At 60.9% G+C, this 16387-nt stretch overlaps 1 protein-coding gene across 1 annotated transcript; it reads right to left on the bottom strand.

The window, feature by feature from the left end:
• Positions 1-832: 832 nt before the first annotated feature.
• PRPH (peripherin) lies at positions 833-8355 on the bottom strand. The gene is made up of 9 exons (XM_006131172.5): positions 7778-8355; positions 5902-5962; positions 5054-5149; positions 4049-4210; positions 3719-3844; positions 3254-3474; positions 3058-3107; positions 2626-2705; positions 833-2182 (listed from the first exon to the last, which is right to left on the bottom strand). Exons 1-9 carry the CDS (start codon positions 8278-8280, stop codon positions 2135-2137), a joined length of 1347 nt encoding a protein of 448 aa, XP_006131234.1. The 5' UTR covers positions 8281-8355; the 3' UTR covers positions 833-2134.
• Between the last annotated feature and the right edge of the window lie 8032 nt (positions 8356-16387).

The following is a 16387-nucleotide window of genomic DNA, read 5'->3' as shown; positions in this document are numbered from 1 at the left end:
CAGAGCGGAAGGGGCAAACAGGCACTCGTGCGCATGTAGGCAGCAGTTTGAGGGGCCTAGTCTGAAGCCAACCTCTTCCCACCCTTACAGGCACAGCCTGGACAAGCTCCCCCTCACCCATTACCCCCAGCACCTTTTGGAAGGGACAAGCAGGGCGGCTGGCCGCCTCCCAGCGGGAGGTTTGCTAGGTCCAAGCAGAGTGAGGTTAATTTGGACAGCTCCCCTTGTCCACTAAGGCTAAGAGCCGACAGCTCAGCCCTCTGGTTGGCACTGCCAATGAGGGTCGAATTTGAGGTCTCTTCCCCTGCCCTCCCACCACACTCAGCCACTGGAAGGTGGAGATCTCAGACGGTGGGATAAGGAGGCATAGATGAGAAGCAGACACGCACATTCCTCGCTATGACCTTTAGTGGCTGGAAAAGCAGGACAGGACACATTCAACACCATGGCGGAGCACTGGGCCAGTGTCACCATTCAGGCAGATCAGGGAAGACCCAGGAGCACCAAAGCAACTATCCTCACAGCCTCCCGTGTGTCTTGGTCCAGCAGGGTGAGAGATCCTATCGCAGCCCCCTGGTTAACGAAGGCAGAGCTAAGGCAAGGAAAGTGGGTCTGAAAGTCAGAGGCACTGCGTGGAGGGAAGGCGGCCAGAGGACAGAAATGTGGGAATGATAGTGGAGCACAGTCTTTTAGGACTTGCCTGCTTAGAAGCAGGGCTGAGTATCAGCAGCCAGTATGGGGCTCAGGACTCTCCCCTGAGCTGGGATAGCAGCAGGAAACATCATTCCACACATCTGTTCCAGCAGTGGAGCCAGGGTTGAAAGGCCCCCGAAGAAACGCTTTCCCTCTCAGGCCCTGACAACTAAGCATGTGTCCAAAAATCAAAGCAACACAAGTGCTAATGGACAGGCGGGGATCCCTATCAAAATGAGAATGGAGACTCAGCACCACAGCAGGCCTCCTTAGGGAGAGACACTCCAGGACAGGACTGGGCTGTCACTATTAGACTAGTACCCTGGGCACAAGGGCCTTCACCCTCAGCAACTGGGCCTAGGTATTACTCACCCCCTTCATCCCCAGGCTCACTCAGCCCTGTTGTCTAGAGCTGATGGCAGCTCTAGGCAATGCCAGAACAGGATATGCTGCAGCCTCCAGGAGAATTAACACTAGAGACAGCAGCACTGGGACTAGGAACGGCTTCCCCATCTGCCAGGCATACTGGGATTGTACCCAGGGAGCAGGAATCCAGGCTGCAAGTGCCAGGGGTAGGAATCCAGCCCTGCTGAGCAGTCCCTGCAATTCGTTTCTTCTGTACTAAAATAGAGCTTTGGGAATCAGGGGGCCTGGCTGTGTTTGGGCTGGAGACCAGCCAACACAGAATTGCAGTCAGATCTTGGTATCACCACTCCAACAGGCATCTCTGCTACTAGGAGCACTGCTGGGCAGCAGCCCGAGGCACAGCTGCCAGGGGCCAGCATCCTGCTTTGGTAGTGGAACGAGGACAACTCCTCTGTGGAGTCCAATTCAGGAGCAGACTCCTCTTTGGTACCAAACTCAGGCAGCCTCTGCCTTAGGGCTGGAAACATGATGGGACGGAGGACCGGTTCTGCGGAATGCTCACAGCAGTTGCTCTAGGGACGTGGGAGTGGTCTTGGGATCTGTATAGGCAGCGCATGGCCTAGGCTGTAGCTGGAGGGGGTGTAGGATCCTACTCTGTTTAACCACAGCCCTGTGGCTCAGTACACGTAGTCTGGGAAGGTCAGTCACGCCCAACGGTAGAGCCGGGGCAGGGAAGGAAAAACCAGGCCAGAGCCAAAAAGCACAGGATGGGGGAGAGATTGGGGAAACAGCATGCAGTGAGAGGGCAGAGGGATGGGGAGAGCTGGAGGCAGGGCCCCTCTCCTCCTTGCCCTGGGCTGTGAGTGGGTATTGCTGTGCTCTCGGTGCTCTGGGCACACCACGAGGGTAGGCGGGCTGGAGGCACGGGGCAGTGCAGCAGAGCTGTCAGAGGTATCTGTAGTAATAAGGCCAGTGTGGCTGGGGGGAGGGCGGGTGCAGCAGGGGTCTCGCAGTGGCTTCTACAAGTCAGTTTCACACTGTCGCCTCGGTCCATGGCAGCGGCCCAGCGCCAGGATCACTTCTCCACATCAGTGCTCTGCTCCGTACTTGACTCAGTCACTACCTAGCGGGGCGGGGGGCAGGATGGAACAGAGAGCCCACGGTTAGATCCCACTCAGCCCATGCCTGGCTACATTCCCTGCCATGGAGGATCTTGGAGGCCTGCCCACAAGCCCCTGAGCCTGCTGCCCAGCACAGAGGGGCAGGGGTAGGAGCAGAACCCCGCTCTAGCCACTAACCCATGTTCCCCCATAGCTTTGTACGGAACCCAGGAGTCCTGCCTCCCAGCGCCAACTGCTAGACATCACTTTCTCTGCATGCTCCTGTAATGCTGGGTCTGAATGACAGCTGGACGCCCCGGGAACCTTCACAGGCCTAGGCATGCCCTGAGCTTCTCCCCCAAGCCCCCGCTACCCTAGGCTTGGCACACTCCAGGCTGACTACTCCCTGTTCTTCTCTTCTCCTCACCCCCATGTCCCAAGGGGGGGGGACAGGGAGGAAACTCACCTCTCCATCCCGGGTCTCAATGGTTTTGATCAGAACGGTTTTCCTGGTGTGGCTCTCCACAGTCTGCTCCGGCTCGGGTGCTAGCAGGGGGTACAGGAAGGCCATGAGAAGGGAAGTGGCTGCAGCCACTGAACCCCCAATCCCCAGGTGAGGCCTCCATGCCCTGGGGTGGGTGTGCCCCAGGACAATAGACTCTGGTCACAGCAGGGGTCCCCCAGGGAAGATCCCCCAATGGGCTGTGCTGCTGGCCATATGGATCTGCCGCAACCCGTCAGTTCCCAGGCCAACCCCACACAATGGCAGAGGCCAGCAACTCCCCAGGTACCTAGGGAGAGATGTGGGGAGCCCACGACAACTGACCGGGGAGGGGTGAGACTCCTGGGGAAGGTACCCACAGGGGGATCCCCCCCTCCATATCTGGCACGCACTTACCTGAAGTTTTCACACTGTAGGAGGCCAGCGAGTGGATAGGGATCGAGATCCTAGGGAGGGTCAAACAGCACAGTGAGTGGCAGGACCCTGCTTATCCTCCACTCCCCAGCCCTCCCCGGGGGGGGGGGGGGTCAGGAACAGCCCCACCCTCTCGCAACAGATGCTGGGAGAGCTGTGCCCCCAGCGCTGCACCCACCGGCTCTCCTCGCCCTCCAGCAGCTTGCGGTACGTGGCAATCTCGATGTCCAGAGCCATCTTGACATTGAGCAGGTCCTGGTACTCGCGCAGGTGCCGCGCCATCTCCTCCTTCATGTGCCGGATCTCCTGCTCCAGCCGCCCCACCGTGTCCTGGTAGCTGCCGAGCTCCACCCCATACTGGTCCTCCAGCTCCCGCATCTGGCGCAGCAGCGCCTCGTTCTGGCCACAGCAGGGAGGGCAGGTGTCAGACTGGCTCCAAAGGGGGCTGGTCTCTCCCTGCTTCCCCTACCACCCATCCTGGTCCAGCTGCTCCCCACAAGGCCGGCTCAGCTGCGAGTCCCTGCTCAGGCCCTGGCAATGTAACTGCTTGCAGGGAACAACGGTGGGTGCTTCACTAGGGAGCACTCTGCCCCAGGAGCAGGGCTGGGGTGCTCCCCCCCTCCCCCTGGAGAATGATACTCACGGTTCCCCTCAGCCCGTCCACCTCGCAGGTCAGGCTATTGATCTGCCTCCGTGACTCGTTCATCTCCTGCTTGGCCTGGCGCAGGGCCTCGTGGTTCCGGTTGGCTGCATCCGACAGGTCAGCGAACTGCAGGGAGAGGGGGTCAGCAGAGAGGCTGGTGTTAGCACCCCGCAAATGCTACCCCAGCGAGGTGCAGGGGGAGCTCCCCACAATCAGAGGGCAACTTCCCTAGAGGTCAGGTTATCCCCCAACCAGCCGTGCCCCATCTGCCCACCCTCCTGGCACAGGCAGCACAGAGGGTTCATGCGGGTCCACACACGGGGCCAGTACCTTGGACTTGTACCACTCCTCGGCCTCCTGCACGTTCTTCACCGCGATGCTCTCATACTGGACGCGGATGTCACGCAGCGCGGCCGTCAGGTCGGGCTTGATTGTCTCCATCTCCACCTGCACCTGCTGGCTGTGAATGCTCACCTGCATGTCACGCAGCTCCTGCACATGCCAGCCACACGCACAAGGACAAAAGAGCATGAGGAAAGGCCTAGAGAACATGAGCTAGGAGAGAGGACTGAAAGAATTGGGTTGGTTTGGCTTAGAAAAGAGAAGACTGAAAGGGGACAGGGTGGCAGTTTTCAAGTATCTAAAAGGGTGTTACAAGGAGAAGAGAAATATTGTTCTCCTTAACACCTCTGAGAATAGGACAAGCAGCAATGGGCTTCAATTGCAGCAAGGGAGGTTTAGGTTGGACGTTAGGAAAAAGTGCCTGTCAGGGTGGTTAAACACTGGACTAAATTGCCTACAGAGGTTGTGGAATCTCCATCACTGGAGATATTTAAGAGCAGGTTGGATAGACATCTACCAGGGATGATCTAGACAGTGCTTGGTCCTGCTGTGAGGGCAGAGGACTGAACTTGATGACCTCTTGAGGTCCCTTCCAGTTCTAGTATTTTATGATTCTATGAGACGCTCAGAAATCTGCATTTTTTGGGGGGTTCCTGTCCTGGGGACCCCTTCTGTGCCAGTTCCACTCAGAAGTTTAAGTGTGAGCCTAGTTCTGAGGTGCCCTGTCTGTTCCCCCACCCTTCACCCAGGTACCCTGCAGCCTGGCACAGGGTGGGGCTGTACTGCAACTGCAGTTCTGCTCTTCCCCACTAGGAGGCAGAAAGAGAACTTGGCCACTGTAGCGGGGTCTCCGGGGTGGGGGAGAGTGGGATGGAGCGTCAGTTATCCCCCATCAAAGTGCCACCTGAGCCAATGCTGCCCCCTTCCCCCTCCCACTCCCAAATCCCTTCCCACACATCCCTCCCTTTGCTCTGTGCCTCCCCATGCGCCCACCTCCTCATGCAGCTTCTTCAGGAACTCGATCTCATCCATCAGAGACTCGATCTTGCGTTCCAGCTCCAGGCGCGAGAGGGTGGCATCATCCACATCCTGGTGGGGAGAGGGAGCTGAGTGCCAGCGACAGGCCTACGGGGTGCAGAGGGCCATGCAGCCCACAGATATCCGGCCTGTCCCTCTCCTGGCACTGAGGAGACTTTGCATGTGCCTGTTTGCACATGTAGGGCTATACAAGTGCCTGTATGGCCACGCAAGGGCCATACACATGCAGCCACGTCCCTTCTGACTCACGAGTGTATGTAGAGATGTACATGCCTGGGTGTATGCACTAAGCACACGGATGTGTTCGTGGGTGCCCATGCACAGGCCCATGCATGACTGGACAGGGTGCAGCACACATGTGGGCAGGTCTATCACAATCTTCCTCCCCATTCCTACAGTCTGGGGCAGCCAGCGGTTGCTAACAGGGAGGCCAGGGCAGAGCCAGGATCAGGTCTTGACACTGCAGGGCTCTGGATCACACTGATTTGAACACGCATGTGTGCAGGGAGACAGTTGGCTCTCGGTTCTGCGTGTCCTAGCCTGGTGTGGGGGGTTGGCACTGCATCGACATGACATGACAATGAGAGCCCATTAGCTCCAGGGCGTGCCGAGCGAGTCTGTGTGAGCAGGCGCCTGGCGCGCAGGAATGAATGCACCTGTGAGGAGATGTATGGGTGTGAGTGCATGTTTGTGTGCACGGTCAAGTACATGTGTGCACATGAACAAAAATGCATGCATGTGTCTGTGTGCAAGTGTGCTCATAAGAGGGGGCAAATGAACACCCCCCCCCCAAACACACACACCTTTCGGAACAACACCAGGCTGTTTTCTGCATCCTCACGCTTGTGTGTCTCCTCCTCCAGCCTGGGGGGTGCAGACAGCAAGGTGGTCAGATGCAGACAGGACACACCTACACGCTGTTCCCCCCCAACCCCTGCTACGCCCACACCTCCCCTCCTCTTGCTGGCTCTCCCCCAACCTGCTCCCCCCATTCCCATGCACACATTGGGAATGTTCCCTGAACATCCCGGCATCCTCCCCCAGCCTGGTCCTCCCTTTCCCAGCAGCTACCTGCCCCTTACCCCTCGGAACTAACACCCAGAATGCTCAAAGTGCCCCACCCTGGGGGAAGTGGCCCCACCCCCACCCAAACCAGGGGAACATATCCTGTGCTGTACTGGAAGAGGTGGGGCAGTGCCAGGGAGGGAACCATTTAAACAATCTCTGCCCTGCCCCCCCCCCCCCCCCCCCCCCCCACACACACACATCCCAGTGAGGCAGGGGATTTTCCAGCTGCACTCCACATTCTAGAGCCACGGACATGAAGCCCCCCAGCCTGTCCGGCAGGGTGAGGTGGTGCAGAGCAATTCTGGCAGGAGAGGGAGGCCAGCCCCACCCTGCAGGGATCCTATAGGTAAGGGCCAGTGGGAGACACACCCTTCAACTCCCCCTCCTCCCTCCATGCTGCCCTATTCTGGGCCATGCCGGGCTGCAGCAGCACAACGCCCCACCCGCTGCAGACTACCTTGGGCTAGGGCTTGGTGGGATGCTGTTCTGGGGGTCCCCAGACAGCAGCACTACCCCGCCCCAGAGGCTGCTGGGATACCACCTCCTCCAAAGCAGGCAGGGGCACTGCCATGTCACTGTAAGGGAGGTGCGCAGCCCACCCAGGGGGACTGGAACAATTGTGCGGCAGGGGTGCTGAGAACCATGGAACCAAGCGGTAACCCCTAGATAGGTTTGATGGAAACCGCTTCAAGCTGGAGGAGCCACAGCTCCCCAGGCCCCTAGTTCCAGCACCTACGGCCCCACCCACCACTGCCTCGGTTACTCTCGAATCCTCATCACAGCAGAGGGCAGCAGGAGCTGCGGTCGGTGGGGCCCAGAGTTGCTGACTTCTGCTCCTCCTGCCCCCCATGCCCAGGGCCAGCTCTAAGCACCAGCAAACCAAACACACACACAGCACATCTGTGTGGCAGCACATCTGTGTGCCAGCCTTACCGCCCGACACGGGCCTGCCAGCGGGGGAGCACACGCTCTTGCTGCCCCACTACTGCGTCCTTGGGAATTCTGTATTCTAGAATGTTTGTACAGACTTTTTTTTTTTTTTTTAAAAAGGGGCTCATTCCTCCTCAGTGCTTGTCCTGCAGCGGCGGGCCAAAGGGGGGAGGGCGCTAAAAATTTTTTTGCTTGGGGCAGCAAAAATCTTAGAGCCGGCCCTGCCCGTGCCCCCCACACAGGCTGCTTGTACCTTGGCCCCTCATCCACCCCACACCAAACCCTACCCCTTCTCTTTGTACTGCCGCCCTTCCTTCCCCGGCCATCACCTCTTCTGGGCAGGCAGCGTGTGCCCCCCAACCCCTAAGAACACTTGGGTGGGAAGAGTACAGGAGGCAGGGGGTGGAGCTCAGCAGAGACCCTGCCCTGCACCCCTTTCCCTTCCCACAGTACCGCAGGCAGCATCTGGCACCCCATTCCTCTCCCAGATCTGCAGACAGCACCCCTAGATCCCTGCAACCCACTGGCCTGTACCCTGCCTCCCACGCGCCTCCCCATCCGGCCCCCTTTCTCACTTACCCCGTGCCACATTCCCCACCCCTAGCGCGCCTCACTTCCCCTGCAGCCCTCCCCATCCTTGCACCCTCCCCTGCAACCCGCCCCCCAGCCCCGCCCTGTCACCTTAGCTTGAGCGCGGCCAGGTCCTCGGCCAGGTTGTCCCGCTCCACCCGCGCGCGGTCGCGCTCCTGGCCCGTCAGCTCCAGCTGGCGCCGCAGCTCGCGCAGCTCGACCTGGCACAGGTCGGCGGCGCGCGCGGGCTCGCGGGCCTGCGCCTGGTCCAGCTGGGCGCGCAGCGCCGCGTTGTGCGTCTCCAGGGCGCGCACCTTCTCGAGGAAGCTGGCGAAGCGGTCGTTGAGCTCCTGCAGCTCCGCCTTCTCGCTGCCGCGCGTGGCCAGGAACTCCCGGTTCAGCGTCTCGGCCAGCGCCCAGTCCAGCCGCTCGGCGCCCGGGACCAGGCGGGCCGGCGGCGCGGCGCGCACCGAGCTGCGCGTCCACTGCGCGCTGCGCGCAGCGCTCGGCGAGCCCAGCAGCCGCGCGGTGGAGAAGCGGGAGGAGGTGGAGGAGCCGGGCGAGAGCAGCGGCGGCCCGAAGGTGCGGCGGTACGAGGTGGCCCGGGCGGTCATGGCTGCTGGGCGGGGTCCCGGTTCGGTTCGGTTCGAGCTTGGCCTGATTCCGCAGCTGGCGCTGGAAGGAGCTGCCGGCTCCGGGATGCTGCTTTATAGCGCCCGGGAGGGGGTAGGCTCCGCCCCCCTCGGCCGCCGGCCAGAGCCTGGGGTCTATTTGAAAACATGGGATGGTGGGCGGGCGAAGCCCGCCCACCTTCTAAAAGCCCCTCCCCAGCCTTATGGGAGGGACACTGGACCCATGTCCAACTAATTCCTTGGGACAAATAATGAATAAAGGATCAAGGAGTGCGGGTTAGAGGTTCAAAATAAGGGAGCCGGATGGGGACACCGAGCAGAGAACCCCGGACAGCGCCCACTGCTCCTCAAAGCTGTCGATGGAGCCAGTGGACGCCGCCCAGAGGAACTCTGCTCGGATTCGTGACACAAGGGAGGAGCGGAAATAGGCCCCACAGTCGCAGAGAACCCCCTCGTCTAGCATCCTCCTCCTGGTATTGTAGATGGTGCTCTTAGCTAGGGCCAGGAGGAGGTTGACGAGGAGGTCTCGCGACTTTGTGGGGCCACGGATAGGGTGTGCGTAAATGAATAGGTGGGGGGAAAAGTGCAGCCAGAACCTCAATAAGAGGTTCTGGAGGAGCCGGAATAGGGGCTGCAACCTGGCGCATTCGAGGTAGGCGTGCGCCAGGTTCTCCCTCACGCCGCAGAAGGGGCAGGTGTCTGGGATGGGGGTAAACCGCGCCAAGTACACGCCCGTGCTCACGGCTCCGTGAAGGAGCCGCCAACTGATGTCCCCGATGGGCCGCGGAATTAGATCGGAATAGACGCTGGCCCACCGGGGTTCCCCACCCTCTACGGGTCTTAGATAGTCCCGCCATTTGGTATCAGGGCGGGACACGAGGGTGGGGAAATGCAGGGTGTGGAGCACGAGCGTGTACAGATGTTGCCTTGGCGCGGCTTGGAAACAGACCGGCTGCAGATTTTGCAGCCGGCTGGGGGTCCAGGGGTGGGGAGGCCGGGGGGGCCCGTGGAACAGGGGCCCAATAATCAGGGACGGAGGCTTTGCAGGAGGGGAGGGGCGGGGTGTACCCTCTCGCAAGGACCGCTGCAGGAAGTCGAGAGCGGGCCGCGGCAAAGCCGCCTTCACCTCCTGGAGTAGGCGCAGAGGGGTTCGGGGGGTGGAGAGCCCCATGCGCCGAGCGAGCGCTCGGGGATCCACCCAGTCCCCCCTGTCGTAGTCCAGGAGGTCTCCGACCGTGGTGGTTTCTGCTAGGATCAGCCTCCGGCGCACCGAGGGAGACTCCGCCACCTGCACGCACAAGGCTGGATTGTGGAGCAGGGGCTCCGCGAGGAGGTCTGCCCCCTCGGAGGCCACAACGGACCTGGTCGCCGAGAACAGCTTCCAGGTCTGGAGGAGGTCCTGGTAGAATTCCGGCAGCTCTGAGAGGTCTCGCGGAAGACCCCTCGGATGGATAAAAAAGAGCTGCCGGTCGTATCGGAGCCCTCGGAGGCGGCGGAGGAAAGCGCGCGCCAAGGTGCCCCATGCCGGACTACCTGCACTGAAGAGGAGTCTCTGCAGGGCCTGGAGGCGGAAGGTCCGGACCTGGCTGCGTATGCAGACCAGGCCCTGACCCCCCTCCTCCAGGGGGAGGGACAGGACCCCTGCAGAGACCCAGTGCAGTCCTGGCCAAAAGAACCCCAAAGCTGCCCTCTGGAGCTTGGCCAGGACCTCCGGGGCCGGGCGCAGGGTGTTGAGCCGGTGCCAGAGCATGGACAGGACCAGCTGATTGAGTACCAGCGCTCTCCCGCGAAGGGAGAGACACCGGAGCAGTCCCGTCCATCTCCGCAGCCGCTCACCCACCCTGGCCTCCAAACCTTGCCAGTTTTCCGGCGGAGAGGGATGCGTGGCGGATAAATAAACGCCCAGATAGAGCAGCGGACCCGCGCTCCACCTGATGGCCTGAAGCGCGGGTGGGAGGGAGCCGGCCCGCCACCCGTCCCCGACCACCAGGCCAGAGCTCTTGACCCAGTTGACCCGGGCGGAGGAGGCTGCCGAGTAGACGGCTTGGCAAGCCTCCACCCGCGCCAGGTCGCCCGGGTCCTGGACCACGAGGAGCACGTCATCGGCGTACGCCGACAGGACCAGCCGCAGCTCCGGCTCCCGAAGCACCAACCCCGTCAACCTCCTACGGAGGAGACAGAGGAAGGGCTCGATCGCCAGAGCGTACAGCTGGCCCGACAGCGGACACCCCTGACGTACCCCCCGCCCGAAGCTGACCGGCTCGGTCAGGGTCCAGTTGAGCCTGACCAAACACTCCGCGAGGGCGTACAGCACCCGGAGAAAACCCACAAACCGGGGCCCGAAGCCGAAGGCCTGCAGGGTGCCCAGGAGATACCCGTGGTCCCCAGAGCCTGGGGAGCCCGGCCGGATACGTTGGGGGGCTGCGGGACTTGGGTCTCCGCGGCGCAGTCCTGGGGCTGGCGAGGGAGCCTTAGTGGGTGCTGCTGAGGGGCGCAGGGACCGCACAGGTAAGAATGGACGGGGGGGCTGGCACCCTCTGCCCCCCCTAGTATCAGACCCCATAGACCTGCAAATAGAACCCAGGAGTCCTGGTTCCCACCTGCCCCTCCCCAACCACCAGACCCGGCTGCCTCCAGGGCTGGAACTAGAACCTGGCCCCCTGCTGAAAATGTTCTCCCCACTTCCCCGCCAGAGAAGGGCTCCTGCGCCCCCCCACCCCCGCCCCACGGTACTGGACCCCAGTGCCCCTCCAGAGGCAGGGGGTGCAGTGGCCAGGGTCCTGCCCCTCCCGCAACTGCAGCAGAGAGCAGCAGCATCACTGGGTAGAAACTCCCTGCGTGGCTGGCAGGGTGTTGGCTTCTCCATAGAGGCTGTGCCCGTGGCCAGGAGTGGGGCTGGCAGGATGCTGAGCCAGGAGCCCTCAGACTGGGGCCATGCACATTGGTCCGGAGCTGGCTGTGGGCAGCACCAGGTGAGTGAAGCTTGGGGGGCTGCCCCGCCCCAGCTGACTGTCCCCCGGGCAGTTTGGTGAATGGACCCCCCCCCCCCCCCGCTCCCCGCAGGAGATTAGTGCTGCTACTGCTCCACCCGTTCTGATGCCTTCCCAGGGGCAGCTGGGTGGGTCCAGTCCCCCTGCAGACCCGTCCTGGCGCACACATTCCAAGCACGTCTCCATCTCTCTTGCCCACGCCTCATAAACACCCATTTGCCCCTCCCATCTCAGTTTCTTAGCCCTCTGCAGCTGCGTCGCCATGGGTGGGTGGGTCTCCCCCTCTCCCCCCCCCCCCCCCCGGAGTGGGGTGATGTTTGGGTGTAGATATCTCTGGGAGCGATGCAGGCAGCCCTGCCCCAGACGGGACACAGCCTGGCGCTGCCAACCCGCCCCGCCCTGGCTAGCCGTCTCTGTCTGGTGCAGCCGGAGGCTCCCCTACCCGCACGCTGGCGGGCCCATCAGTAACAGCCAGAGCCTCTGACGTGCCAGGGAGCTGGGTGCGGTTAGGAGCGATCTGCCCCCTCGAGGTTGTTGCTGAGCCCCCGTTTAACCCTTCCATTACTGGTCCCATTCAAGAAGAGGGCACAGAGCAGAGCCACGCCCTGCAGCCCTAGAGCAGGACATGGCACCCGCCTCCATCGCCACGGCGACCCCCGGCCTACTCCTTGGCCTGGCCAGCTCTGGGCTGAAGCTGCTGCTTAGTGAGACGCAGTCTCTGGGGCACCAGGCTGAGTCGGTGGGGAGGCTGCTAGTCAGACAGCATCAACCCCTCCTTCCCCCCCGCTGCATTAAACTCAGCCCTGCAGAGGGGCTGAGCAGCACCCCCCCCCCCCAAACCATGCAGCACCCAGGATGGAACAAAGGGAGGAGCTGAGACTGGGGGAGGTCACTGGGGGCCCCCCCCAATTCTGCCTCTGTCCAACAGGTGGGAGCGGAGGCTGCAGACAGCCCCTCTGAATGCCATAAGCCCACAGTCAGCCCCATGTGCTGACCCCACAGGGTTTGGTGCCCAGCCGTAGCCTTGGCTGCGGAGCGCTGGGGCGAGGGGGGATGTGGACCAGCCGACCTCAGCCTGGATCCCTGGGGAGGCTCTTGCAGCTCAGGGCTATTAGGGATAATGGAGCTGGGACTGGCTAATGGATCCTTCCTTGGCAGGAAGTGTGGAGCTGCCAGCCCAGCCTAGAGCCAGCCTGAAACAGCCCCATCCCCCTACTGTCTGTGTCCCCAGATGTCCCCCCCCCCCCCGCACTGTTCCACCAACCATGCTCTGCCACCCCAGTCCCCCTGCAGGCTCCCAGGCTCCCCAGACACCTTCCCGGCCCCACTGCAGGGTGCAGCTTGCTCAGTCCCCTGTGGCAGAGGAGGGGACTTTGCAGCAGTAGCTTTGTCCTTGGCTGGGGGCTGCTGCCCCCCCCCCCCACACCCACACCCACTCACACACAGAGTGGATGAGAGGCCCCACCCTATAAGAGACAATCAATGTAGCCCCAGCTATTAGGCAGGCAGGCGCTGGGCTGGGGATTACGTCCTGGTCCCATCTCCAGCTCTGGGGACAGTGGGGCTAGTGGTTAGAGCAGGAGGGACTCAGGACTCTTGGGTTCTTTCCCAGCTCTGCCATGACCTACTGTATGACCTTGGTGATGTCTCTTCCTTCGTCTGTCTAGCCAGAGAGGGGCCTAGGGCAAGAAGTGTCGAGCAGTGCCCTGCTGGGCGCTGCAGGCACGACTGTGCTACAGCCTGGAAACGCAGACCCACCGCATCCACCCCTTTTGACCCTGATCCCCATCTCCCAATGGGTGGGAGATGGAGCACAGCAGTCCCATGTGCCCCAAGCCACATCCGGCAGCCCCCAGTCTTGTCATGATCCTCTCCTATTCCTGGCTCCCCTCCCCCCGTCTGCTCATATGTGGGGGGGTTGAGAAATCAGTTTCCCAGCCCTGGGGCGAAGCCTGCACTCATCCTCAGGGGTTCTCCTGCATCTCTGACCTGAGAGATAAGGCGGGGTGGGGAGGGAATATCTTGTCTTGGGCCAGTCTCTGCTGCGGAGGGAGACGAGGCTTGGAGCCACAGAGTGGGCTGAGCAGACAGGCGATGCTGATCTAATGGCCTTTAAATGGCCCCTTACTGATGAGCATTTCCCTGCCAAGCCGTTTTCCTGAGGCTGTTTCCCCTCACCGCTGGCTGAAGGTTTGCTGGGGGGTGGCGCGGCAGCTTACGGGAACCTACATCGGTTTGCATGTGCGCCCAGGGACCTTGCGGCCTCATGAAAGGCGAACGAGGGAGACGTCAAATGAGCAGCATTGAAATGCCGACGGCGTTGGATTTCCAGCCTTAGTAGATCTGGCAGTTGGTGGGGGCTGTCTCCTTGGCAAGGCAGCAGCTGACATGAACCCCGTTTCCAAAGGACAAGTCTCTGCTTTGGAGGTAGCCAAAGATCTCCGCTCAAAGGGAGGGATTCCTGGGAAAACCAAACAGGGCAGAGGGGGCTTGGCTCTGCTGTGATAAATCCGGTGCCATCTTTGGTCTCACCCCAGCTTTATGCCAGGACCAAAGCAGCATCTAGTCCCATTTGTCTCTCTCGCTCTTTACCTGGGTTATTAATGTCACCTGAGCTGATTAGAGCCCAAGGAGAATGTTTTCCCAGCCTAGGGGAGTTAGGACCCACTGACAGATTTTGGTAAGTGATCAAGGGCCTCACTTTTCTACGGAGGGGTGCAGTATCTGGGACAGAGCTTGAGTGCAGTAGGGAGCGTAGAGTAGAGCACTGGGGTGCAGGAAAGAGTGTGGGGTCTGAGAGGGAGTTTGGGCGGATGGGGTTGTGACCTGGGGCAGGGCCTGGGAGGGCGTGTGGGAGCAGGAGAGGATTCTGGCCAGTGGGTGCAGGGTATGGGAGGGAGTTGGGGTGTAGGAAGCAGTGGGGTGCCAGAGGCGGGCTCTCTGGGGGTTGAGAGGGGAGGCTTTGTGTGCTGCCCCTGCCACAGCACAATCTCTCAGCTTGTATTAACTAGCCAATAGGAGCTGAGAGATTGTGCTGGGAGCAGGGGCAGCATGCAAAGCCTTCCCCTTGAGTGGTGCAGAGCACCCCAGGGAGCAGCCAGCTGCTTTGAGCAGTGTGCAGCTGCTCCGTATTGCAGGGGCAGGCTGTGGGTCAGATTAAAAGGCTTGGAGGGCCAGCTCTTGCTCACCCCCACCATAGTCAGTTTTCTTTTTTTCTGCTTGGTGTTCCCAGCTGGGAAGGGGCAGTTTTCCCTGCAGGGTTGGGAGATGCTGCCTAGCTAAGGGTTTCACTGGGACTGCAGCATGAACCCAAAGCTCCTGAAAATGGTTCCGTACTCAGATGGGGGTAGGGTGGGGGAGTAGGGGGACAGAGAGACAGAGATGGATGGATGGATGGATGGATGGATAAATCAGTGGTTTTAAATCTGCCTCAGTGATTTGGGCAGCCGTATTCCTTTAGCTCCTTGCTATTTGCAAGAGGCGATTTCTGCCCAAGCGGCCCCATGCCAGGTGGCAACTCTGTGTCTCTCAGTCTACAGCCCCTTGTCAGCCCCACTCTAAGCCAACAGGCCACAAGGCCCAGGAGTTAATGGAAGGACCCTCATGAACTGCAGTGGCCTTTGGATCAGGCCCCAAACAGGACCTGCATCCTTTCCTTAGGGCAGTGGTCACCAACCAGTTGATTGGGATCTACCGGAAGATCTTGGAGCCTCTGACAGGTGATTTTGACTGGTTTGGCCAGGAAACTCTCAAGCACTGTCACTTCAGTTGCCCCTCCAGCCACTGTCCTGCTGTTCCTGTCCTCTCGCCTTGGAGCGGCCCCTGAGAAGGTCAGAGCAGGGGTTCTCCACAGGCTGACCTTGCCAGTGGACAACACTCCTGCAGCTCCCATTGATCAATGATGGAGAACTGGGGCCAGTGGGGTTGGGGCCTGTGGATGAGGGGCAGCACATGTGGCCATTGCTGAACATAACAGCTGCTTTTGGGGGTGGGGCTGCTTTGGCTCTGCTGCTCCATCCTTGGGGCAGCTGTCCATCTGCTCTCAGGGTGGGCAGGACTTAAACCCACCACTCCGTGCTCCCCAGGCAGAGCCCCATGTCCACTTCAGAACCCCCCCCCCCCGCCTCCCTATCTTCAGAGGGTCCCTTTTCCTGTGTCTGGTCACTCCCAGGGTGGGTGGAGGGGGTGGCTTGACAGTAGGGAGGTGGACTGGAATCTCCAGTGAACTTGGGGATGGGCATTAGCCTCTGGAGCACTGGCTGGTGGGTTCGAAACCGTCCCCCTCCACCCGTTCAGGCAATGGTTGGACTTCCCAAAGGATGGGCCTGTCTCCTGTATTAGGCAGGATAAGGGGCCTGCTGAAGGGAGGGTGGGTTCTGGAGTGGCTTAGGAAAGAGGCACACATGGTGGAAGGTTCAAGCCCCACACTCGCTAGGCAGCCCAAGCTCCCCCCACCTCCCCTGGGAGCAACAGGACAAGGGACCCCCTAGGAGGCAGGGAGATGGGGTGAGCCCTTGAGTGGACCTGGAGATACAGCACCTGCCCAAAGAGGACGGGGTTGTGAGTTTATATTTCGAAACCAGGGGGCACAACCTGCCCACTTCTCAAGGTCCCTCCCTCACCCCTGAGGGAGGGACGACTAGACTCAGGGTCCAACTAATTCCGGGGGGGGGGGGGGCAAATAATGAAGACCAAGGTCAAGGGGTGCGGATCACAGGATTAAAACAAGGGAACATTGAGCAGAGAACGCCGGACAGCGCCTGCTGCTCCTCAAAGCTGTTGATGGAGCCAGTGGACTCTGTCCGGATACGTGACACTACGGAGGAACGGAAGTAGGCCCCACAGTCGCAGAGAACCCCCTCGTCCAGCATCCTCCTCCTTGTATTGTAGATGGCAGCTTTGGCTAAGGCCAGGAGCAGGTTGACGAGGAGGTGGAATATACATTGGCCCATCAGGGTTCCTCACCCTCTGCAGGTGTTAGGTAGTCCTGCTACTTGGTGTCAGGGGGACACACAAGGGTGGAGAAATGCAATGTAGGGAAGCACGAATGGGTACAGATGTTTCTTGGCCCAGGGTTGAGAGTTGAAGTTGCCACTCAA

This window comes from Pelodiscus sinensis, chromosome 31, assembly GCF_052426305.1.
Source record: "Pelodiscus sinensis isolate ZL-2025 chromosome 31, ASM5242630v1, whole genome shotgun sequence".
Classification (NCBI taxonomy): Eukaryota; Metazoa; Chordata; order Testudines; family Trionychidae; genus Pelodiscus; species Pelodiscus sinensis.
This window is presented reverse-complemented; position numbering and strand designations above follow the sequence as displayed.

Bases quoted from the DNA above. Each gene is read 5' to 3' on its own strand.
- PRPH (XM_006131172.5), bottom strand. From the start codon at position 8,280: ATGACCGCCCGGGCCACCTCGTACCGCCGCACCTTCGGGCCGCCGCTG. The intron at 3,108-3,253 runs GTGGGTGCAGCG...GACCCTCCCTAG, and splicing joins CTGGAGGGCGAGGAGAGCCG to GATCTCGATCCCTATCCACT. The intron at 2,183-2,625 runs GTGAGTTTCCTC...CCGCCCCGCTAG, and splicing joins TTGAGACCCGGGATGGAGAG to GTAGTGACTGAGTCAAGTAC.